This window comes from Equus quagga, chromosome 7 (genome assembly GCF_021613505.1).
Source record: "Equus quagga isolate Etosha38 chromosome 7, UCLA_HA_Equagga_1.0, whole genome shotgun sequence".
Taxonomy (NCBI): Eukaryota; Metazoa; Chordata; class Mammalia; order Perissodactyla; family Equidae; genus Equus; species Equus quagga.
In genome coordinates, this window is record NC_060273.1 from 35,829,925 (window position 1) to 35,856,250 (window position 26,326).

The 26,326-nt window shown below is 42.0% G+C and overlaps 1 protein-coding gene across 8 annotated transcripts; it reads left to right on the plus strand.

Moving 5' to 3' along the window:
* The first annotated feature begins 18 nt into the window (after positions 1–18).
* On the plus strand, positions 19–20,006 carry ZKSCAN5 (zinc finger with KRAB and SCAN domains 5). 8 transcript variants are annotated; one of them, XM_046666998.1, is made up of 8 exons: positions 1,581–1,719; positions 1,847–1,986; positions 3,747–3,873; positions 5,451–5,589; positions 9,740–9,822; positions 10,101–10,236; positions 14,858–15,466; positions 17,678–20,006. In XM_046666998.1, the coding sequence occupies exons 4-8, from the start codon at positions 5,484–5,486 to the stop codon at positions 18,802–18,804; spliced, it is 2,061 nt and encodes a 686-aa protein (XP_046522954.1). In that variant the 5' UTR covers positions 1,581–1,719; positions 1,847–1,986; positions 3,747–3,873; positions 5,451–5,483; the 3' UTR covers positions 18,805–20,006. The 8 variants fall into 8 exon arrangements, with proteins under 8 accessions (XP_046522951.1, XP_046522949.1, XP_046522948.1 ...); XM_046666995.1 differs by lacking the exons at positions 1,847–1,986; positions 3,747–3,873 and adding an exon at positions 19–54 and having other exon boundaries at positions 1,203–1,719; XM_046666993.1 differs by lacking the exons at positions 1,847–1,986; positions 3,747–3,873 and adding an exon at positions 540–937 and having other exon boundaries at positions 1,203–1,719.
* Positions 20,007–26,326: the final 6,320 nt, after the last annotated feature.

Below are 26,326 nucleotides of genomic sequence, written 5' to 3' on the forward strand. Positions count from 1 at the left end.
GAAACCGAAGGGTCCCAAATTAAAGAAAAGTGAGGGTTGCGGGTTCGCAGAAAGGTACGGACCCACTTCGAATTGGGGCGCAGAGCGTTGGGGGTGGGGAAGCGCAAGTTCCGCGGCCAATCAGAGGCTAGCGACTGTTGCCTTAACAACCGCTCCAGACACCTGAGGCCCCGCCCCTGCCCCCCCCCCCAAGGAAAGGGGCGGAGCTCGGGCTGTTTAAATGACTTTGGGGTGGGGCGGGGAAGAGCGGAGCTCCGTTTTCTCCTCGGCTCTAGTGACACTGACCCTGCGGCTCTGAGGGCTGGGAACGGCCCAGTTGCTGGAGGTGGATCCAGGGCCGGCTCCCCACCCCCCCGCCGATTGGCCCACAGCCTCGGGGGCGGGCCCGGGGGCGGGGCCTGGGGCGGGCCGCTCCCGCCCGCTGCGAGGCGAGGACCTCCGGGATTCCTAGAGAGGCCTCGGAAGTGCTCTCGGGGGTGGGATTTATGGCCCAATCGGGTTGGACGGGGAAAGCTTGGACTTGCTTACTTCCGGCGAGGAAGTGTTGCGAAGTGTGGGCTTTGGTTTTCTCTCGGTTGTAAGAAGAAACCCATCTTCGCAGCCTTGGCTGCAGGAGCTTGGTCTTCCAGGAGAGCTTCCCGGGACTGGGGCTTTGAGGAAAGGCAGTGGGCTTTGTGTCCGGACGAGGGTCCTGTCTCTAACCTTGACCGGGCCGGTCCCGTGTCTCGGGGTCAGGGGCGATTTCGAGGTATCCAGGTCCAAATCTGTAGTTATAACTCTGTTTCTCTTCTGGGCCAATGAAGTCTCCCGTTGGTCTGTCAGGGTCTTATGGCTTGAAGGACAGGACCAATTTTGACCATTGTACTGTTTTGACCCCTGTTTTGACTTGCGTTTGGCTTGTGGTAAAGAGAAGGAGCGGCTGCGTCTGGAGTAGTTAGTAAGTCTTGTCCTATTTTGTATATGACATTTAGTGTTCTTCATCACTAAAATTGTGTTTGGTTGGGCCTCATGTCAGATTTTTATGGCTCTCCTTTACATTTTTTAAATGTTGGAAATATTCTCTATTAGTAGTTGTTTTATGGGTGGAGTGATGGCTGTCTTGTAATCCATATTTTCAAGTAAATTACTCTGTTGAGTGGTCGTTTTTAATATAGATGACCCCTTTATCATATCTTTGCTAATAATGATTTTCAATATATCAGTAGGTTGCACACTAATGAAAGCGTCCTTCAGTAGATCTTAAAGAGCAGAAAACAGATTCGATAAGTGTAACACAGCTAACCTGGAGAGACATCTCTCTGAGTTGGAATGATAATGACAGAATCTGGGGAAGGTATAGACTTAGACCCTCCAGCTGAGACTTCACAAGAGCAAGACCTTCTGATAGTGAAGGTGGAGGAAGAAGACTGCACTTGGATGCAGGAGTACAATCCACCAATGTTTGAGACTTTTTACCAGCGCTTCAAGCACTTCCAGTACCATGAGGCATCGGGGCCCCGGGATGCGCTGAGCCAACTGCGGGTGCTCTGCTGTGAATGGCTGAGGCCCGAGCTGCACACCAAGGAGCAGATCCTGGAGCTGCTGGTGCTGGAGCAGTTCCTTACCATCCTGCCTGAAGAGTTCCAGACCTGGGTGAGAGAACATCACCCGGAAAGCGGAGAAGAGGCTGTGGCTGTGGTAGAAAACATCCAGAGAGAACTAGAGGAACGCAGACAACAGGTGAGTGGGTGAGGAGACATTAGAGCAAAGAGGAAGGAGAGGAAGAGAGTTAAGGAGCTGCTGAGCAGGGGCGAGATCCTTAGTGGTCTGGTGCTTCATTCATATTCTTTTGTTCCCCTGGGATTAGGTACACTGTGGAGATTTCCTGCCACTCCAGCAAAGAGAAGCAGTATCCAGTGTGTTAACCTGGAGAAGACAGTCTGCGATTTTATTTGTTTTAGAATTACTGTATTTATTTTTTGAATGACATGATACAAAATTCAAAAGGTACATAAGATTGTAATGAAAAGTAAGTTTCCCTCCCATCCTTAACTCCCCAGCTGCCTAGATCTCCTCACCAGAGGCAACCATTGTGACAGGATGCTTGTATATCCTTACTGAGGTATCCTGTATTCTGTATACGTAAGCCTATATGTGTAGGCCACGCTTTAAAAAAACAAATGTTTTTAAATCACTGTGCACTTCTGCCTCTTGCTCTTTTCTTATGTCTTGGTTTGTTCCCTGTTGGTGCAAATAGAGCTGCGTCACTCTTTGAAACTGCATTATATTCCGTTGTATGGCTGCCCATGATTTATTTAACTCCGCTTGAAGGCCATTTAAATTGTTCCTTTAGATTGTTTCTGAATTTTTACTGTAACAAACTTTGCTGCAATGAATATCCTTTACATACATTATTAATTGTAGGAGTCAAATTGTTGGTTCAGAGACCATATGCATTTGTACTTTTAACAACTGTTGAGGGCTGGGTTGGTGGCACAGCGGTTAAGTGCCCACGTTCAGCTTCTCAGAGGCCCAGGGTTTGCCACTTTGGATCCCGGGTGCAGACATGGCACCGCTTGGCAAGCCATGCTGTGATAGGTGTCCCACGTATAAAGTAGAGGAAGATGGGCACGGATGTTAGCTCAGGGCCCGTCTTCTCAGCAAAAAGAGGAGGACTGGCAGATGTTAGCACAGAGCTAATTTTCCTCAAAAAAGGAAAAAAAAACAACTTTTGACAGATTGCCCTCTGTAGAGGTTATAGCAATTTATGTTCCCAACAGCAATGTGTGAGAGAAATTTTTTACCTACAGCCTGTTAACATAATGTTATCAAACTTCTTGATTATTGCCAGTCCGAAAGATACAATATTTCATTTCTCTGCCATTTTAATATTCATTTCTCTTATTATGAGTGTTTGACCACAGCATATATTTTAAAGAGCTATGTGTATACCTTTTTTTGTGAATTACCTGTTTATACTGTTAACTATTAGAAAAAATAAGCACTATGTCTGTCATCTGAGTTGCAAGTGGTATTTTTCCAGTTTCTTGTCTGTCTTTGCTTATGGAGATTTTAGCTTTGCAGGTTTTAAAAAATTTTTATGCAATCTGTTTAAAATCTTTTATGGTTTCTGGGTTTTGTGCCATACTTAGAAAGGCCTTCTCTGCTACAATATTATGAGAAACTTTTCTCATAGTTTCTTCTCCATTGTGGGTATTTTTTTTTAACACTTTGAAATGATTGCTCCATCTAGAATTTATTTTGATGTAGGGTGTTTGGTATGGTTACAATTTTATTTTTTTCCAGTTATCTATCTAGTTGCCCCAGCAACTTCTGTAGTAATCCCTTTTTCTTAACTCTCTGATTAAAATACCATCTCTATTACATAGCAAATTTCTGCATGTATTTGGGTCCCTTTCTGGCCTTTTTATTCATCTTACTGTCTCTGTATCAGTATTTTAATTATTTGAGCTCTGTAAAATGTTTTGGTATTTGGTAGGACTACCCTTCTTCCTTCTAAATTTTTTTTTTGATGTTTTCTTTTTTCTTTATAAACTTTAGAATTACTTGTTTAGTTTCTACCACCTCAAAAATCCTATTTGGTATTTTTGTTGAGATTGCTTTAAATTGTGTATTAATTTAGGGAGGATTGGTACTTTTGTGTTGTTACGTCTTCTTGTCCTTTCTTACTCATTTATAACCTGACCTGCTACTTTCTGCTTGTTGTAGGCTCACAGTCTGTTAAACTTTAATTTTTTTTTTTATAGCAAAGAAACAAAAATGATGGTTTCTTAGGTCCACGAGAGTTTGAAGCTAGTAGAGAATTTCCTTCATTCTTTAGAGCCATTGCACTTCCGCGGAAGGCACCACAGCCTCCTTATTCTTCACCTCTGGGTAAGAGGTCCTTGAACATTGCAGAATACTCTCAGGCTCTTCAGCTGGTTTAGCTCACTCCGGGATGCAGGTGGGCAGCAGAGGGACCCTGCAGCTGTGCTGAATGCTTGTCCTGCAGACGGGAATGTTTGAACCTTTTTGTCACTTCTGTCAGGACAGGAAGTAAAGATTCATGGTGACATCGGGTTATTCCTTTTCTTAACCTAACTTGAGACACTAATGGACAAACTCGTCCGTACTGTTTTATAGTAATAAATATCCAAAAGCATAGCTGAAAACAACAGACGTATTTAAAATAGAGGATTTACAGCAGATATTACAAATTTACTTCTCTCATTGTAATGTGCAGCCCATTTTTGGAAGGGACACAGAGAAAAATATTTCTTAGTGGTAGTCAGGGATTTGAGGCCCATAGAGGGAATTTTCTCAGGGGCCTCCACAGCTTACCGTGTTTCCTTTCTCTCTGCCTGCCTTCTGTATCCCCAGCATTGTTCCTCAACTTATCTCCAGGCAGTTCTTGTCTCCGGCAAGGCCTGTTCCCAGGCTTTATCCTTTACCCCTCGTCCTTGGTTTCTCTGTCCCAAGGGCTGCTCTGCTTCTTTGGCGCCCAGGTGCCCTTTGACATACTTGGCCTCCTCTTAACTCTTGTTCTGAGCTGGTCCACAAGGACACACAAACTTCCATGCAGAGTGATATTTGCCACAACTGTTTTGCAGCTGCCTCCTAATGTGACTCCTGTACCATGTTTTGCCAGTACTAGGAGGGTTAAAATTTAAAGTGCTTTGAAACATGAGGGAGGGGGAGAGGGGGAATGGCAATTCTGTCTCAGTGCAGGATCTTATTACCTGCTAGGATGCCGCTGAGCTAGTGCCTTCCAGAACAGGCAGGTTGTAGAGTGGTTGTGGCAGAGTATTTGTGTGTACCCTAGGGTTGAGCAAGAGCCAGGAACAGAATGATGAAGGACTGTACATGCCGGACATGAACTGGCTCAGGTCTTGGTGTTGGTCTGTCCTGCTTGAACCTGGTTTGCCAGGGAACCGAGTGTGGCTTCCTGAGTCCTGTATTGACCTTTCCAGCCTGCTTTCTGGCCTCTCTCCCCTCTTTGCTAAACTTGACCTACATTAACCTTCTTATGGTTCCTTGACTGTGCCAAACACCCACTTTCTATCTGAGGATCTTTGCTTATGTCGTTCTCTCTGCCTGGGACACTCCTTACTTTTCTCCTGGCTGGCTTCTTTCATCCTCTAGTTTTACTTAAGTGAAACTTCCTCTGAGAAGCCTTCTTGGCCAGCCAATCTAAAGTAAGTCCCATCTGTTCTGTTTCTTGGCACCACTTTCTTCTCCTAACATATGACATGGTTTGTAGTTATGTATTTATTTTTGTGTTGATATATTTAATGGAAGTCTTCTCCAACTAGATGTAAACCATGTTTATCAAGCCACTGTTTAATAGTGCCTGGCTCATTGTAGACACACGTTAAATATTTGGCAAAGGAATGAATGAAGGTTTAACGTGAATTTACTGGATTCTTTCATAGCCTTCTAACTATGCTGATCCGTGTGGTTGTGCTTATTAGATTGTGGCATGTCCTGAAGTCCTTCCTCAGAAGATGGTGCCACCTGGAGCTGTGCAGGAGTCCTTCAGTCACCAGCTCCTGTCTGTGGACCCCCAGCCTGAACAAGAGCCACAGAAGCCTCATCTTCTGGAGGAAAATGGTGAGGACCTGTGATTCAGTGGAGCAGATATGGCTCAAGAGTGGGTACCCTGACCATGTGGGTAAGCAGTGTCTGTAAGGGAGAGACTTGGGCCCGGCAGTCTCTCTGCGGTCAGCAGCATCTGGAGGTTGGGAAGGGCTGGGGACTTGGAATTGAGTCCCTGTTGTTAAGAGAAGGGTCCACTTACAGGATGGCTTGGAACTGTACCACAGTTGTATTCAGAAGCCATAATGCAAATGATGGCAACTCTAAGTACAGGGACTGTTAAAAGATCTACAAAAATCTTTTACTGTTAAAAAATCCACAAAAATCACAATTGTTTTGCAACAGTTTTCCAACTCTACCTCATAGATTTTGGTATATTAATGCTTATGTAAGAAAAAGCTCTCCAGTTCCTAATTGCATTCGTTTCTGGCTACTCAGTCATTCACCTTGAAATCTTATTTGAAGCAGTGCTTCAATGACCTTGAGAACATTTGCTCTCTCTTTCCTTCCCTCCCTCCCTCTCGTAATTTTATTAACTTGTATTAGCTACATCAAGGAAAAAAGTGAACAGCTGAGTATCTTAGTTATGATATATGTCCACAAGTCTATAATCCCCAGTCAGAAGCTCTTGCTATCAGAGAATTGAGATTTTTTTCTGAAATTTGTCTATATTTTAGAATTTGGAATTTTTTAGGTTTAGTAAGATAAACATGATTTATAGTCCATACATTTCACGACCAGCAGGATTTGAGGTGGTACCCCATAATCACACATGATACTATGTCGGCAGAGAAATGTATGCATATTTTCAGTAAGTGGATTTCAATGGAAATTTTAAATACCTTCATATCAGGTCAGGTCAGGTTTTGCTGTCAGATTAGGTCAGTGTCTAACTTAATGACAAAACCCCTTTGGTGTTGAGACCTTTGGGATTTCAGAACTGTGGATAAGGAGTGGGGAACCTGCCTTTCCTGTTTGTCTGCAGGCTTTCTTTGAGGCTCCCCTCAGTGGTCAGGTCTTTCACCTGACATGCCCCACGGCTGTCACCTTTCCCAGCTTTCCCTTCACTGCGGTGATAACAAAAGCAGAGGCAGCAGCAGCAACTATTACTTATGTGATGCTTACTGTGTGTCAGGAGCTGTTCTCAGGCTTTACCTGTGTGAACTCATTTAACCCTCATCTTTTACCATCTGGGGCCAATGGGTCCTTGTAAAATTTTTTTTTTATATTGGGGCCGGCCCCATGGCCGAGTGGTTAAGTTCGCGCGCTCTGCTGTGGTGACCCAGGGTTTTGCTGGTTCGGATCCTGGGCGCGGACATGACACCGCTCGTCAGGCCACGTTGAGACGGCGTCCCATATGCCACAACTAGAAGGACCTGCAACTAAGATATACAACTATGTACCAGTGGGGATTTGGGGAGATAAAGCAGAAAAAAAAAAAAAATCAGCCACAGTTGTTAGCTCAGGTGCCAATCTTTAAGAAAAGAAAAAAAAATTTTTTTTAATATTTTTAAGTCAGTTTGTGAATAATTTGCAGAAGAATCAAAGGATAGTGAAAATTAATTAAGGCTCTATCAGTTACATTTTGATAATATAAACATAAAAGAGGACAGAATACTGTCACACAATACTGTCCCTTTAACAAAACCAATACTTTCCTTTTAGCAAAATGGGATGGTCCAGAATCTTGTTGCAAAATATTGCGTGATGAAGTCCTTCCTATTGAATGACTCACTGGATGAAAATGTCTTATTTCCTTTTGGAAATAAGAAATACAGTATTCACCATTGATTCTTGCGTTTGAGAGAATTCATCTAGGATATGGTCATTTGTAGATTCATCCCAAGGTTTCCCTTAGACTTTCAGTTTCATCATCATCATTAGAGAGTGTGTTACTCTCGTCTCTACATCATCTTCTCATTCATCTGATGATAGTGAAACATCTTCCACTGCAGATTTTCTTCTATTTGCTGATATGAAAATTCTGAATTTTCAACTAAGCTTCAACAAAGGTAACAGGAGATGTCAGCAGTCCTATACCATCTTGAAAATGAGGCAGTACGCTGGGTAGTTCATTTAATACTTTGAGAATAGTGAAGAATGGTGATTTATTTCACTAGTGTATGATCCTATTTCCTTTATTCTCCCATTTTCTTATTTTTTTAGTCTTTTGTAGTATCATTGGTAATAATCTTTGAATACTGATTAGTATAAATGAAATAATTCCTGGGATGATGAAAGAAAAAAATGATTCAAGATAGAGGGAAAAAATAAGATCACTCAGATCCCACAGTCTAACCTAGATTTGTAAAAGGGTCCAGTGGATCCATATAGAAATTGAAGATAGAATGAATTTTATTCTACTTTTTAGTAATACTAAAATGTTTTCTTTTTGTTCTTCAGAAGATTGCTAAAAGAATAAAAGTCATGTAATACCATTAAAACTAAAAAAGAAACCCCAAATCCAAAATTGTCTCTCATAGACCTGGCTGGCTTACCACGAGTTAATGCTCACACTAAGCCACTGGAATGGATACTATTGTTATCCTGTTGATATCAGGATAATTTCTAATATTACAAAATGTCAGAAATTAAAAAGCTTAGACCTAGGAAAGTTAAGTAATTTGTCCAGGATCACAGAGCTAGTAAGTGGCACAGCTGGGATTTTAACCCGAGGAGTCCAGCTCTAAATCTACACTTTTACCCCAATTTGAGCTGTCCTAGCTTTGCTTTCCCACCACGTTCTCCCAAGCACAGAATCCTGCCCTCCTTAAATCACTGTCGTCTTTCCTTCGCTCTCAGAGTCTCCTCAGATCAAGCTGCTCTTTTCTTCTCTTCCTACATACCGCTTCTCTTCTCTGCCATGTTAGCCAGACCCTAGCAAGTTTCTTTATTCCAACAAAATTACCATTTGCTCAGAGACTGCATCCATCCCTTTCTTCAAGTCCTATTTTGACTCTTAGGCACACTTCTGGTTTCAGATCCTGTCTCTGTGGCTTTCATCTCTAACCATTGTCTCCTCTTTTTTGTGTCCTTGCTCATTACTTCCTAGTCCTTGGAAACAAGCAGGCTACACAGGCGCATATGTCTCCAGGACTGGGGAAACCATAGCAAGGTCTAAACCATCAGGTTAAAGGTTAGTACCAGGTGGATCAATCCAAGTCAGGGCACACATAGACAGTGAGATCTGGATGCACCATGAATCATGGACAAAGAACAAGCAGAGGTGACAGAGGAAGGTCAGATGGTCACCAGCATCTGGAGATCAGACCCTCCAGGTGTTGCACACTCGGTGCACTCTGCCTGGAGAGCATCCTCATCCTGCCCCACCCCGCCCCTACTTCCCAGAGTCTCTGCCTGTGGAAAGGCTTTCATGATTCTCTTCCTGCCCTTCTTCCTTCTGTGGGTGCCCTGGCCTCTGTGTTCCCACAAGAACTTGGGTGAACTTCAATTATAGTACTCTTTACCCTGTTCTGGAAGTAGGAAAGGCTTACATGTCTGCCCTCCCTATTAGACAGTGAAGTTTTTGAAGGCAAGAATTGTTTTATCTGCCTATTCCTAGAACACACAGAATAGACATAATACATGCTAATTGGCTGACTATAAAGCAACCATCGTAGTTCCTTGAAGGGAGAGAATGTGGACTAAGGCCTTGCTAATCAAAGTGTGATCCCAGAAGCAGCAGTACCAGCAGCACCTGGGAGCTTGTTAGAAATGCAAAATATGGGAGCCACCCCAGAACTGCTGAGCCAGAATCTGCCCTGTACCAAGACCTCCAGGTGATTTGTTTGCACATTAAAGCTTGAGAAGCCCTGGGCTCTAGGCAGCACTTCAGCTTCCTGGAAGATGTGGGACTTTTGGTCATTCTTTGAGATAACTGGATTTGATCTTGGCAGAGCAGAGTGCATCCTTTATAGGGAACAGCACAATCTGAGGTCAGCGGCAGGGATGAGCCTGACCAAAGCAGGGAGTCTGGGTTTTTTGGGGGGAAGGATGAATATAGCGAGGTTTGGAGTGGCCAGATTGTAGAGGGTCTTGAGAGCCAAACAATTTGGCCTTGATGCGGCAGGGCACCATTGTGCATTCTTGAGCAAAAGCAGAGTGTGATGACAGGCGGAACTGGGCAAAGATATTCTCACTGACACCTCTTTTTCTCCCCCCTCAGCCCTTCCTGCTCTCCAACTTCCTTCCCTTCCCCTGAAGGACAGCCAGGAGCTGACAGCCTCACTTCTCTCAGCTGGGTCGCAGGTGAGCTGAGGTCCCTGTGCCCGCAGTGAGGAGCCATGTCTCTTCTTGGACAAGTAGTTGCCTTAATCCTGAATCTTTGTCAGGTGTTCTCTTTCACCGGAGACCAGGCCCATCCTGGGTTCTACTAGAATGTCTTTCTCCATTGTATGCAGTACCCCCCGCCCCATCCTCTTTGAAGCATAGTCTCTCCCGTTTCCTTTCTTAACGCTCCCAGTTCTTCCCCTGACTCTGAATGTAAACATAGGGAATGGGAATTTAGTGGAGATCTCATGTTTCAGAAGTTGGTGAAAATTGAAGATGTGGCTGATGTGGCTGTATCCTTCATCCTGGAGGAATGGGGACATTTGGACCAGACCCAGAAGTCCCTCTATAGGGACGACAGAAAGGAGAATTATGGGAGTATTACTTCTATGGGTAAGAATATTTCATCTGCATGGATTAGGATATCTTAATTTTGCTTTAAAGAGTATTTCTAGCACAGCCTATAAAAGCATGTGTGTTTTAATTGCTATGACTTTGCTTATTTTTTTCTGTGAAAGAGTAAGTTAGCCTTCTTTTTTTTTCTTATTCAGCTTATTCTGATTATTTCTATCATAATAAGGGTGTGATTGAAAACTGATCATGCTTGGGGGATAGTATTCAAAATCCAGCATATGTTCTCTGTATACCACTTTAAAAGCACTTAAAACTAACTGGTTTGGATTTTAATAAATTCATCATATTCATAGACTTCTATTCCTTGACAAATTGAGTAATTCTTAACGGAGTAATTCTCATTTGTGAAAGCATCTCAGACTTTGCTGAATAACTTTGTTATAGTAGTTATCACAATATCTCAATAGCATTAATTCTTTTCCTTTCTTCTAGTGCACGGATGGCTAGTTGTTCACTCCATTATCGTTCTTAGATTGTGATTTTATGATGTTTGTCTTGCCACCATATTTTGCATGTCACATCCCTTCTTAAATTTTGTGCCCCAAATGAGGTTTTGAACCTATTGGTAACTAAGTTATGATCCTGGAAACTAATATGTATTTGGTCCTGTTGCCTGGAACAATTATTAAAATCTCAGCACTGTGGCAAACATTTTGGAGCTTATGGCTTTCAGCTTCTTTTGAGTGAATTCTTTCAGAAGAAGCACTATCTGTCAAGCGCACTGGTAGACTTTAGATGAAATACATGTGTAATGCCACATTTCTTTTTAAAAGCATTATACCACTTTACATGTCTAAGGGTTTTGGTTCCCTCACAGGTTCTTATTTAAAAAGTAAAATTGACTGCTGCTCTTTTAGATTTTCCGTTTCTTTTATTAATGTTGGTATACGTTTGTATTTCCTTTTCTTTGATTTATTTGTACCTGCCCTGTGCTTGTTTATCTATTGGGATCTTAGTGGTGGCCTTTCATCTCAAGGAATTATTTATATAGTATAAATATCATATTTCATGCAAATTTTTTATCTTTTTAAATTAATTTCAAATACCTCACTTATCTATTTTGAGTCTATTAGTATTGTTTTATCTCGTTCAGTTATTTTACAGGTATTTAATGGGTTTCAGAGTTAGAGGTTATTGGCACAGTTTATTTTTTAATTGAGGTAACATTGGTTTATAACATTATATAGATTTCAGGTGTACATCATTATATTTCAACTTCTGTATACACTATATTGTGTTCACCACCAAAAGTCTAATTTCCGTCCGTCACTGTACAGATGTCCCCCTTTACCCCTTTTGCCCTCTCCCCACCCCCTGTTTCCCTCTGGTAACCACCAATCTGTTCTCTGTGTCTGTGTGTTTGTTTGCTGTTGTTGTTGTTTTTATCTTCCACTTATGAGTGAAATCATATAGTATTATCTTTCTCCATCTTGACTTATCACTTAGCAAAATACCCTCAAAATCTGTCCATGTTGTTGCAAATGGCAAAATTCCATCCTTTTTGTGGCTGAGTAGTATTCCATTGATGGCCACTTGGGTTGTTTCCATATCTTGGCTATTGTATATAATGGTGCAATGAACATAGGGGTGTGTATATCTTTTTGAATTAGTGCTTTTGTATTCTGTGGATAAATACCCAGAAGTGGAATAGCTAGATCTGGTGGATCTATTCTTAATTTTTAAGGAATCTCCATACTATTTTCCATAGTGGCTGCACCAATTTACTTTCCCACCAACAGTGTATGAGGTTTCCCTTTTCTCCATATCTTCTCCAACACTTGTTATTTCTTGTCTTTTTAATAATGGCCATTCTGATGGGTATGAGGTGATATCTCATTGTAGTTTTGATTTGCATTTCCCTAATAGTTAGTGATGATGAACATCTTTTCATGTGCCTGTTGGCCGTTGGCACAGTTCTTTTCTATACCATTCTCTAAGCAGTTTTAAATTCCTTCTTTCTGATTTTTTTTCTCATTACTCATCTCTTTACATCATCTTCAATATACTCTTCTATATATGTTCAGTGGTTACTGCCTTCTTAACTTCTCTGGGAAGGCCACATTAGATTATTTTCATGCCTTTGGGTTCCTCACAGCATCAGAAAAGGTCAAGATTTAAAAAATATCCTTCAAATTTAGAAATGAGAAATAAAAAAAGGAATCTTGGAGACAGCTGTTTGTTTGGCGTGACTGGGACGTTTGGATACAAGAGACAGTTTCATTGAAGGTTGCAAAGGAGAGCATCTTCTCTTTGAATTTGAGAAAGCTCTTATAGTAAACTTTCAAGAACCTTACCTGTGAAGGGTTAGAGAAAGAGGGCTGGTCACTGAAAGAGTGCATGGCTTAGAAGGATGGATTATTTCAGTATGTTCTTTTTTTTAGTGGGAGAAATTTTAAGCATACTTAAATGCTGCTGGAAATGAGCTAGTAGAGAGTGAGTTTGAAATGTTAGGGCAAGGAAGAGCGGATAATTTTTGTAAGGAGGTCCCTGGAAAACAGGATGGTGTGGTGACATCCAGGGTCCAGGAGGAAGGATTCACCTTGATTAGGGAGATTGCCCTCTTCCACTGTGAGACGAGGGGAGGATGAAAGAATAAGGCTGCCAGCAAGTTTATAGTTGTGGTTTTCAGATGTTCAAGTTCTTGTCTGAATAGCTTTGACTTTTCCTGAAATAGGAGACAAGTCGCCTGTTGAGAGTGAGCAGGTAATGGAGCAGGTGGTGGAGTAGAGGTTGGGTGCAGTGGAGAACTTTGGTTTTAAAAAGGTCACGTGTGCACATGGTAAAAAATACTCAAACAGTGTAAATGGGTATAAGGTGAAAAGTGAGTCACCTGTGCCTGGTCCTCAGTCTCCTAGTCCCTCCCAGAGGCAGTGACTGTTACCAGTTTCTTGATTGTATCACTAGACATATTTTGCGTATATAGAAGTTCGTGCAAAAATAGCATGCTATACACAGTATTGCATTTTTAAATACAGTGGTATGTCTTGGAGATCATGATGGACATGTTTTGATGTAGCCGCTGGGAAAAATGAGTGGGAAAACTCGCCAACCTTACAAACATAGAATGCTGCTGTGAGGTTGAAGAGCATGAATTTGTGAAACACCAAATCTGCCTGATTGGGTGTTTTTGTAACCCCCTCCCCCCACCCCACTGTATTACTAAGCAGCTGGGCACTGTATTGAGCAAGGAGCACAGTTCTCTGTCAAATATACAAATTAACCAGGAGAATCAACAGAAAGCTTGTTATGTACATGGTGAAGGGGCGGGGAAAGAGGGACAAAGCGAATCTGTATGCCAACTAGTGACAACCTGTGTCATCCCCTTCTCTGGAGAAGGTTAGTTGTCTGTAGTCCCAACAAGGTGCACTGGGCTAATCTGATTTTTTTCAAGTTCACCCCCAGAAAAAGAAAGCCATGAGCTTGTTTGACTTGTCAAATGGAGATTTCTAATAAGAATAAAATGTGTGAGTATAAGTAGATGTGAATAGCAGAGAAAGTACTGTGGTGGCTGGGATTACCTGCCTACTTAAATGGGGGAGGAAAAAACAGGTAACAAGTCTCATTTTATGAGGTGATTTTTTTGTTTCCACTGTTACAGTGTCTTTTTAGGAAGAGAATTAAGTAGAAATAGTTATAAATTAAAATTAGAGTAGTCTTCATGGTACACAAATTTTAACTTCTCAAAAAAGGATAGTAATAGTATCTGCCTCAAAGGGTCATTGTAAGGATTAAATGCCGTGAAATCGTAAAGCGCTTCCAGGCGTAGAGCCTGGTCCATAGTACACACTCAGCAAATGTTAGCTCTTATTATCAGTATTATGTAATATTTGAAAACAACTTTGCTTTTTACAAAAAGATCTTATTAGAAAGTTCTCAATAGGCCGTGATCTATCTGTCTAGCATTTAAAAAGTAATATTCCCTATTTTTTTTAACTTGAAGATTTGTCTCTACAAACCATATTAAGTGTCGGTGTTTTGAGTGAAATATATCTTGCTGATCCAGTTACAAGGGAACTGAATGCAGTCTCTTAAACCTCTGTATTCATCAGTGACTGTTGAGTGTTAGGCCAGCTCTTGACAGTAGTAGCCTCTTGTCTGGGTTTAGAGAGAATGCCTTTTTTTCCTTTAGACTAATTCGTACCAAAACGAGATTCTTTGAGGATTTAAAAAGCTAGAAAGATCCTCTTTCTTCTCCAGGCTCTGAATAAACAGGAAGAGGGGGCAAAAACTGGGTTAACTGCATAACCCATTAACAAATTTTATTAAGAATAGTGAATATTGCACAGGTATTCACAAAAAGGTACCATATGTAAGTACCATACCAAGAGGATATCATCTTCATTAAGCATAGTGACTGCTCTCCCAGTCTCATCCCTTTGAAGCATTCTTGCCAGCTCTTTCTTCCCTAACCTGTCTCAGTTCCCTGCTTAAATATTCTTTCTCCCGTCCTGTATTGTGAATTCTTTTTGCAAATGATTTTCCAGCGTCATGCATTGCTAGCACATGTTGGTTTGATTTAATCATCCTGTATCCCTCAGTCATTTTCTTTCTTCTAGTCCAGGGAGTAGCTAATTTTTCTCTTTCCCTTCTATTATTTCAGATTATGAGTCCAGGAGTGACAATATGGAACTCATAGTAAAGCAGATTTCTGATGAAGCCGAATCGCACTGGATGACATCAGGCGGCACTGAAAGAAATGTTCCCCAGAGTCAGGAGTTTGGAGAAGTTAGTGACCTTCACGACGTGGTAGAAAGGTGGCAGGTAAACCCCACTGTGGGGAAGTCAAGGCAGAACCCTTCCCAGAAAAGAGATCTTGGTGCCATCACAGACATTAATCGTAAGCAAAACACAAATGGCGAAAGAGGCCACAAATGTAATGATTGTGGTAAATTTTTCCTTCAAGCCTCAAACTTCATTCAACATCGGCGAATCCACACCGGAGAAAAACCATTTAAGTGTGGTGAATGCGGGAAAAGCTATAATCAGCGTGTGCACCTTACTCAGCATCAGCGGGTCCATACTGGTGAGAAACCCTATAAATGTCAGGTGTGTGGAAAAGCCTTCCGTGTGAGCTCCCACCTCGTCCAGCATCATAGTGTGCACAGCGGAGAGAGACCCTACGGATGTACCGAATGCGGGAAAAACTTCAGTCGGCACTCCCATCTGATTGAGCACCTGAAGCGCCACTTCCGAGAGAAATCCCAAAGATGTATGTGTCAGGAGTTTGTATTTGGAGAATCAGTGGAGGCAGACATTATTTTATTAGCTTAGAACAATAGGACAGATGGGTTGTGATATTGGAGCAGTAGGGAGGGGCAAAGATGACAGTCTATTTTATTATTATTTATACTTTAATTAATTTTCAAATTAGTAGGCAAAACCCTATGCTCTCTCCACCATCCCCACAGCTTCCCTTTCCCCAGAGGTACCTGCTTTCAGTTCTTACTTGTTTCTTCTGGTAATTCTATATTTTTAAATAATACTGCTATTGCTTGACTCATCAATTTTAGACATTACTGATTGACTTTCTGTTGTAATAAATGAGGATTTTGGTTCTCTTACATGGTTCTTTCCCTCTTCCCCCTTCTCCCAATTTAGTTATTTCACTTATTTTAAAATGATAAAATAGTAGTACAGGAAGTTTGGAGGAAAGAAAGTGGGAGAAAAAAATCACTCATACTCCTACCATCCCAACTAATAAATTATTATTTGGTGTATTTCTTTCTATCTTCATAAGCCTATTTTTATATAGGTATACTCATAGGGTACAATTAAATATTAGACGTATACATTTTCCGGTGTTGCTTGGACCTCCTATTTTTTGTTTTTGACCACCTGCCATTGTATGGAGACATCATAATTTACTCAGCTGTTTCCCAGTTGAACTTCTCATTTTTTCTCTTTTGTCCTGATAACTGCGCTTATGCCTTTTTCTGTATGTATTTAGGATTATTTCCTTATAATAGATGCCCAGAAGTGGGATTAGTGGATGATAAAGCCAAAAGCATTTTTATGGCTCTTGATACACGTTGTCAAATTGCTTTTTAAAACAATCATACCACATGTGAGAGTATCAGTTGTACTAAATTTCTTCCAGGGTCATCAAAAGTTTTTTATAACAAATTGAGTAAGCAAAAGAGAATTCTTTGCTATATCCATTTTCAGTAAGTTGGTTATGAATAAGGTTGAGTCATTTTCCTGTTTGTTTGCTTATTTTTTTATCCATCAAGTGACTTGTATAAGGATAAGATCACCATAAACTGCTGTGAACTTAGAGGCTGTCATTCATAGTCTTCAGAAAACTCTAAGCCTGGCCAAAGTTTTTATTTTTAAATTATGCCTTTGATGTCCCCAAACCCAGCTACTTGTCATTCACATTAACAGCCACTGTCACCTCTTACATCATAGCATAGAAGTTTATGAAGTGCATAGTGCCCTTAAATCTGGGTTGAGCTGAGCTATCTCCTCACCAGGTCTGCCCCATTCTACTTGGTGGCTGCCTCATTAGGGAAATCCATCTGCTAGCACTCTTGATTTGGAAAGCAACTGCTTTAAAATAGTACCTTTTCTTTTATATCTTCCCGGCAATTGTTCTTATGACTAGGTTATTGACTGATTGTTCTTATGACCTACCTCCCCCCATATTTCTGGGTCAAAGGAGGCGTACGTTGTGTGCTCATCCAGCTGTATTTATTGAGAGCCTCTAGTGCGAGGTGCTTGGGATAGAGCAGCAAACAGAACAGATACAGTTCATGCCCTCATGGAGCTGGGTCTGCTGGGAGTAGCAGATACTGAAGGTGATGTGCATTCCCAAAGGGGAAGTACCCAGTGCTGTGGGCGGGAAACGGAAGCTAGAGTGTCCACTAAGGGCGAAGAGAGTGGGGGTTGAGACATCACCCACCCTCTTGACATTATATTTTACTGGCTCATTTCTCTTTTTCCCACCTCCTAATCGGGTATTCTTCTGACTTCATAGCCCCTTCATAATCCTTTGCTTCCCATTCTTCCACTTTATGTCAGTTCTCACCACCCAGTTGTGTATTTCTGGTCGGTCTCATTCTGTCTGTCTAACTCATGTTGGGGTAACGCTCCCCGCCACATATCCTACATCCTCTCCCACATCAGAACTCCTTTCTCTCCTTCGTATATAATAAAAGTGTTTTGCTTCTCCCTGTGACTGCCTAGCCTCAGTCATTCTCACCACCCTTCTGATCAAGCCTCTTCTTTGTCTTGTTCTTTTCACTGGACACAAATACCTAAAGCTTCTTTTTGTTCATGCTGGCATCAAGTACATACATGCAGCCCCCTTTGTTACTCCTATTGCATCATAGTTTCCTCTGATTATCCTCTTTTTCCTGACAGTTTATTTTTCTTCTGTAAAAGAACTGATGATATTTGCATTTCCTCTTTATTTTTTCAGGCAGTGACAAAAGAAGTAAGAATACGAAATTGAATGTTAAGAAGAAAATTTTAGAATTTTCAGAAGCAGACATGGAACTCTCAGGAAAAATCCAAAGAAATGTGTCTCAAGGTCAAGATTTTGGAGAAGGCTGTGAACAGCAAGGCAAGTTGGATAGAAAGCAGGGAATGCCCATGAAAGAGATACTAGGACAACCTTCTTCAAAGAGGACAAATTTCGGTGATGTCACATATGTCCACAAAAAATCTTCTGCAGGAGAGAGACCGCATAAATGTAATGAATGTGGAAAAAGCTTTATTCAGAGTGCACATCTTATTCAACATCAACGAATACACACTGGAGAGAAACCCTTTAGGTGTGATGAATGTGGGAAAAGCTACAATCAACGTGTGCACCTAACTCAGCATCAGCGAGTCCACACTGGTGAAAAACCCTATACTTGTCATTTATGTGGGAAAGCATTTAGAGTGAGGTCCCATCTTGTTCAGCATCAGAGTGTGCACAGTGGGGAGAGACCCTTTAAGTGTAACGAGTGTGGGAAAGGCTTTGGGAGGCGTTCACACCTGGCCGGGCATCTGAGACTCCATTCTAGAGAGAAATCCCATCAGTGCCATGAATGTGGAGAAATCTTTTTTCAGTATGTTAGCCTAATTGAACATCAGGTGCTCCACATGGGTCAGAAAAATGAAAAAAATGGCATTTGTGAGGAAGCATATAGTTGGAACTTAACAGTGATTGAAGATAAGAAGATTGAGTTACAAGAGCAGCCTTATAAGTGTGATATATGTGGCAAAGCCTTTGGTTATAGTTCAGACCTTATTCAGCATTACAGAACTCATACTGCAGAGAAAACCTATAAATGCGATCTATGTAGAGAAAATGTTGGCCAGTGTTCCCACGTAAAACAATATCAAAAAACCTATTCCAACATGAAATCCCATCAATGTAATGAATGTGGCCGAGGCTTCACTCTGAAGTCACATCTTAATCAACATCAGAGAATCCATACCGGTGAGAAACCCTTTCAATGTAAAGAATGTGGGATGAGTTTCAGTTGGAGTTGTAGCCTCTTTAAACATCTGAGAAGTCATGAGAGGACAGATCCCATAAATACCTTAAGTGTATAGATGTTTATATTGTAGGATATCTCTTACGCAATTTTAGAGAAACCTTCCTGAAGAGAAACCCTACTCCTGTTATGAATGTAATACCAACTTCAGGCTTTTCTCCACCTTAACCATCAAACCTACAGATGTGTTGAAGTCCTTCCATTAGAACTTAGGAACACTGGAGAATCCACAATAGATAGATATCTGTTTGCTTTTCCCATCAAGAAATGCTTTCATTAGCATCTTCATGCTTGAGAATCTAGATAAAAAGACAACCTACGGATATGGAGGATGAAGGAAAGCCTTCAGATGGCACTTATTCTTCCTTTGAATCTCAGAACATTAATACTGGGAAAAGCCTCATAAATGCAGTAGAGATCAACTTGATTTGGGGTTTCTGCCTTGTTTGATGGCCTATCTATTCAGGGAAGAGCACAGAGAAAGAGAGAACTCTTTGGCATGATATCTGTTTTGGTACCTCAGCAATGAACATTTTCTAGAAATGATTACCCCAGCCACTAGAATGTTCCAGTCATTGTTCCCATCTTGAGTATTAAACCCTTTGAAAAGAAATGGACTTAAGGTATTTATGTTTTGGCAAAATTGGCATTCAGAGGCTGGATGGTATGCGTTCCTGCTGCCTTATTCAATCTACAACTTCTCCAGGAAACCGTCTCTGCCTTTTTGTTTCATTTTGTTTTGATTCTACTAGCACCAAGGTTAGCTGGTAGAAAGAGGAGTCAAGTTTGTAAATTCGGGAGAAGCGGTGTTGGTCAGTGGCATCTTGAGTTGAGGGGATAGGGGCCTTAGGGGAACAGAGAAGAGAAGACAGGCCAAACTACTGTGGACCCACAAGAATGAGCGCAGCTACGTCCAGAGAAGGAATTGGACTAATTGTGGTCCAAGCAGTGTGAGTTCCAGTTTGCAGTGCCTGGAGATAGAGCCCCCCCTAGGATAATGGCTCATAGAATGAATTTCAGTTTGAGTTGCAGCTGGATTTGAGGGTAAACAGTAATTCGGAGCAGGGAAGACATGGTCTGGTTCGGCCTGGCTTGTGCGAAGGTCTGGGTAGGATTTGTGGGGGAAAGAAGATGACATGGAAAAGAGGGTTAACTTGGTTTGCTAGAGAGAAGGAAAGAGTGCTTTTGGGCTCTGCTGAAGTCCTGCTTCTGTTGACTGCCTGACTTAAATAAACACCCAATAAATACTTGTTGATTGTGTGTGTTGTACACTGGTATGCTGTCCAGATCCTCGTTACTACGCTGGCACATCTGTCCCCCAGTTGCTCTGAGTTTTGTCTGCTAAGAGCTCAGAGCTCTCCCTCTTCTCCAGAGACTGGGGAATTGCCCACAGATGATGGGAAGTGCTTCACCTAGGAGTTACCTGTCCTCCTCACCCCCCAGCGAATGACTGATTGATATGAGGTACAAAAGGCTGATTCACTCGTCTCAAGGCCGGGGGGCGGGGGGCGGAACTGGTACACTTTATGCTCCAGAACCCTCCCTTTGTGCATCAGGCTGAGGCTAGACTTTACCAGACTACATGTCTTCTCGGCTATGACCTTCTCTATCTTGCTTCATTTCCTCCTGTAATGACGTTTCCTAAAGTGCATGCCTTCAGCAAGTCTCATGGCTTTGAATCCCTGTCTCAGGCTCTGCTTTAGGGAACCCAATCTAAGACATTTGGTGCCATCACTGATCCTAGCAGGCTGACTGTAAGAATGGATTGTGGAGTTGGCCACTCTCCACGAGGCAGTGAGGACCCTGTCACTGATGGTGGGTGGAGTATTGGTAGTCCCTGGCTTGTGGTGGCTGTTCAATTGTGACACATTCACTGTGGTGAACTGGGATGGGATACAGGTGGATATACTGACTTCGGTATGGTTTGGGGAAAAAATGGAAATAATATAAGGATTCGGAATTGGGTGGCTCTTGCTGAAAGCTATCGATTGCTTGAAGAGAGAAAAATGACACAGGACGGATAACCACCAACTTAATGCAAAATGTGTGTGTCAGAGGCCCTCCTTGTTGGCATTTATGGAGACTCTTGTCTCCTGCAAACAGAATCACAGAGCTAAAGGTCAGGTGTAAGACTTAGTTGAGAATGACAACTTCAATAAAGCCTGGTGGTAATGTTTATTGAGCATTTACCATGTTCTAAACATCATGCTAAGCACTTTATGTAGATCATCTCACTTAATCCTCACTGCATTATGAGCTGGTTTCAAGTATTAGCACCCTCATCTTACAGTTGGGAAAAACTGAGGTTCAGATTAGTTCATTCATTTGCTCAAAGTCACATAGCCCATATGTGGCAGAACCAGCATCTGAACTCAGATCACTGCCTCCAAAAGCTGAGCTCTTAAAACTATGTCTTATATTATTAAACATCAAACATTATAAAGCGGTGAAACTCTGTTCTTGTCATCTGTGTGAAAAACAGTTTTGATCCAAGATGTGATAAAATCATTCAATTAGAGAATCTTTGAATTGTAATGGGTCCTGTGGGATTATCAAACCCAACCTCCCACTCAATGGAGGAATCCCCTTTCAGTCTATAGGCCGGTGCATGTAACAAGTGCTTAATTGTGTTGAACTGGAGAAGACATTCTGGCAGCTGATTATCCAGTTTCTGCATGAACCTCTCCCAGTGATGAGGAGTTCATTGCCTCCCAACGCAGCCTCTTCCATGTTAAAAAGCTCTGCTTGCCAGAAACTTCTTTCTCTGCTGAAAACGACATTGATCTGTAGTTTTCCATCTTTCTCTCATTGCTCCTCGTTGCAGGAAAAAAGTTGACAGTTTTACGATTTGAACATTTGACTGAAAAGTTTTTTGCTGCCATTCAGTCACCACATCCATCGTTGCCTGCCCTTCCCAACCTCCAAAAGGAAAGGGAAACAAAACATTAGGGTTGTATTTTGTTTCCTCAAGTTTGGTTAAGTTAGAGCAAGATTTGTTCGCTCAAGACGCTTCTTCCTTATCCTTTTTAACATTAAAATGTTGGAAAGGAATAAAAGCAAAAAAGGAACAGAACAGTAGAATCTACTTTCCAATTACATCAATAAATGGGTGCACGGAGCATGTTGAATTCGATAGAAATGTTTGCTACGCTACTGGGGCAGGGAGGAAGCCTGTGGTTAAATCTATCAAAAGTTTTTGTTGTTTTTACAAAAGTACCGGAGCCATCTGTGTGCGACCCAGTCATTAGCTTGGGGTCCTCTCCCTGCAGAAGGAACAATTAGAAACACCATGTGCTGGTTCTCAAAACTTGTGCCCTGCACCTCCACCCAGAAGGCTAGATTTTCCATTAGTCCCTTATTTCTATCTTATTGGTAAGGAGCTGCTTCTAAACCTTTCTCTTTTCTCCTGACTGAAGGAGGAGGTTAAATTCCCCTTAGATTTAGGAAGGCCCAGGGAACCACCGAGACGGCGAGACCTCCTGGATTCCTAGAGAACACTGGGGGGGGGGGGGGGGGGGCTGTGACGCACTTCCGGTAGGTTTTCCAGGACTTGTGTTTGTCTTGAACGTCTGATTTTCGGCTCGTTGTCTCTCTGCCCGGGCGACCCAGGCCTTCTGAGTTCCCGTCTGCGGGTGGCGGTGGGGACACGAGATACATGGTCACTGTCCCTAGCATCTGGCCCCGGCAGGGTGTAGAGAGAAGCCCCGCACCCTTGGTTCCGTCTGCCCCTGCCCAAACCACCTTTGTGCTTTGACTTAACCTAAATGATGGGGTCGATTAGGAAAGACTGGAGACAAAACAAGACGCTAGCATCTTTCTGCCCTTGTACAGAATCATAGGAAAACCTTACCAGAAAGTGCAGCTCCGGTGGTTTGGATCCAGGAAGAAAGAACAACCTAGAGATGTTCCAGAAAAAAAGAAGCTACAAAAATTAGGGTGGTCGCAGATTTGAACCTGTCAAATCACTGATAGCAGAACTAAGAGAAGCTCGTTAAAATCAGCATGAGATAAGGTAAATTATTATCAGAAGTACACTTGCTCCATGGGTAGTAAACTAATGAAGTACCTACAGAGATACAGAAAACATAGCAGATAAAAAATTAGAGATATTCAAGCGTGAGCACCAAAGAGGAGGAACTAGTGTGTTTTGGAACTGACGTCAACGACAGTTTTACGTCTTCACAACACGTCTGTCCCTTGGTACCTCTGACAGAGGTAGAATGATGAGCATGATAAATCATGAGTTTGATGTAAAATGGTAACTGCAACTGCTGTGTTTTATGTTTGACTGAAAATATTACAAATATTTATCACTGATCATGAGGGCGACTAGGAGAGAATATGACTGAATTAGCACAAACCCATCACTAGGTCTAGATAAATAACCTTGACAAACTGTTGGGACTATAGTATAACCTTGATTCTAAGAGAAAAAAGTTACATTTGTTGTGCACCTGATTATGTGCTTATTTCTGTGCTAAGTACCTTATATGGTGTATTAGTCTGCTTCGCTGCCATATCAAAATGCCACAGACTGAGGGCTTAAACAACAGAAGTCTATTTTCTCACCATTCTGGAGGCTGGAAATCAGGGATCAAGGTGTCTGCAGGGTTGGGCTTCTCCTGAGCCCTCTCTCCTTGGCTTGAAGAGGACTGCCTTCTGGCTGTGTCCTCACATGGCCTTTCCTTTGAGCATGTGCACTCCTAATGTCACTTACTCTTCTTATAAGGACACTAGTCCCAACCATGTGGGGCCCCGCCCTTGTGACCTCATTTAACCTTAATTAATTCCTTAAAGGCCCTGTCTCCAAATACAATCACACTAGGGGTTAGGGTTTCAATGTATGAATTTTGAGAGGACACAATTCAGTCCATAACACATGGCTTACCATGTATTTACAGCAACGACTTGAGTGTATCTCAGTTTTACAGTTGGGCAATCTGAGCCTCAGAAAGTTAATAAATTGTCCATGGTCAGATAGGCAGTGAGAACTGGAGTCAAGGTTATGACCCTGATGTGCTCAGCTCCGAGCCTGAGTTCTTTTTCTGCAGTATGTGGAGTATCTTTTTTCTTATGTATTTCTATGGGTATTTATACTCTCCATTTATATAGTGGTTTTAAGTTTCCAAAGCATTGTCACTTGATCTTCAAAAGCTCTGCAGGGAAAGCAAGTACTATAGTCCCATTTTACAGATGAAGAAATGGAGGCACAGTGATGTTATGACTTGACCATAACTCTGAAATGGAGCCGGAGCCTCAGGTCTCCTGACTCCTAACCTAGATAGTGCTCTGTACTACAGTGAGAGATAAAAAGGTCAGGATCTGATGTTTTCATAGCTTCCTAATTCTCCTATTCTGTCAGCAAATTGCTTAAGCTCCCCTCCCCATTCCCACATCTTTCTCGATAAGGAGGGCTGACTGGGAGGTGGAGACTTGGGGCTCTTTCCTTGCATGTTCTCAGCCTCCCAGGGAGAGTTTCATTTGCCTTACATTTTCACCTCAAAAAGGAGTGTATTGCCATATTTCTCCCTTAAGAGAGCAAGATGTTGAGCAACTGCCTTCCATTCTGGGACCCTAGCCCATCCTAGTCCAGGAATGAGAAGCCTGAAGCATGTTCTTAGACTGCTTATGCCGGTTCCCCGGAATCACCTCTGTGGCACTCTGAGCAAGCCAGGGCAGGAACAGCTATGAAAAGTGGATTGTTAGTGCATAATTCCAAGCCTCAAGGGTCATGGAACAGCTTTTCCTTTCCTGTTCTTGCCTCTCACCTTCAACATTAATCTTCTTCTTAGGAAAGAGACAATCCTCTCTAACTGGGGGTCCTTATAGTTTTGGAAGACTATTTGCCTGACTTTTGTATTCCCCTAACCTGAGTAGCAAGGACAAGAAGTGAGCTTAGCATGTATATTAGAATATTAGTTATAGTCTTAGAATATTAGTTTGCTTCCATTTCTTTCCTGTGCACTTGTAACTCAGTAGGGAAGTCCTACTTTGTTATATATTAAGGGTGCTGGCAGTTTAAATGGTTATAAAGTGCATTCACATTCACTGTCTCACTTTCCGTTTGCAGTTTCCCTGTAAGCAAGATGGAGTAGTAGTAGAAAATAGACCCAGAAAAGTTCGGAAACTTATCTAAGAATAAGCAAACCAGTTCCAGCAGAGCTGGAACTAAAAAGCCGATCTTAACATCACACTGGTGATCTAAAACAGGAAAATTAGGCACCCCTAATAAAGAAGAGTAAAGAGACTCAGCCTGCCCCAGTATCTGCATTATTTGGCTTTGTGATTAGGAGGGATGTGCTTTGTTCTGTGAACCAAGGGGTTGGTTTCTAGCTCTGGCTCTCCCACTGTTAACTGTGACCCTGAGCAGGTCACTCCTTTCTCTTGGGCCTTGTTTTTTCTCATGTGAGAGGTGAGCTGGTTGGATTAAATAGCCCCTGATGGCCCTTCTGGCTCTAACACTATAATTCTGTGACCTGTCAGAGTCAGATAGGAATGGGAAAAAGAGACCCTGATCTACATTCACTCATTCATTCATTCATTCATTCAACATTGTATTCGACAAATATCTGTTGAGGACCTACTATGTGCAACATTAACTAAAAGCATAGAGTACAAATAATTAAAAATTTGGGGAAATATCACAAAGGAAAACAACAGGGTATGATGAGAATAAAAAACAAAGTGACCTACCTTAAATTGGTGGACAAGGAAGAACCCTAAGGAAGTCAAATATAAAACAGGCCAGAAAGAAGATACAGAGCTGAGAGACTGAATATAAAAACAGACAGTAGCCAGACTGTATATAAAAATAGAACCTGGCTCACAATATGCAGCAACCAACCCAAGAAACCAACCTGTTACCTACAGTGTACAGCCCAGGAAGCCAACCTACTATCTATAAGGCAGACTTGTAGGAAGTGAGACCACTGTCTCCAGCAACCAGTTCAGGAAGCCAAACAATAGCCCCTGTAACAATCATCCCAAAATAACCAGGACTTGGTTAAGAACTGACAGCTTCCCTAATCTTTGCCCTTGCTTCCAACTTAGGGCCAACTAGAGAAAGCCAGTCACATAGGATGCCCACTTCTAGTTAGCCCACCCAAAGCTTCCCCAGGCTAACAGCCTCCAATCAGGGCACACCTGAAACCTTCCCTTTTGTCCACTCCTTTGCTTGCCTTTGAGTCTCACAACACAGGTAATGGTGGCTGACTGCCTTGCTGTAGGAAGCTCTGAATAAATAGCCTTTACTTGTTCCCATTTAGGTGGTCTCACTTTATTTCCACAGAGCCAGTCAGGAGAATAAAGTGAAGTAGTCTGTTCTAGGCAGAGGAAACTGAAAAGGAGATCAGTGTGGCTGCAGCAGGATGAACTAGAAGGAGATGGTATGTGGTGAAGTGGGAGAGGCAGGTGAGGGCTGATCATCCAGGGTCTTGGAAAGAATTATAAAAGCAATGGGAAATTATTAAAGAATTTTAAGCAGGGGAGAGACATAATCCTGCTTATATTTTTAAAAGTCACTGCTGACTGAAGAATGGGGGTATTGAGAGCAGAAAGAAACAGAATCACTTAGTTACCCT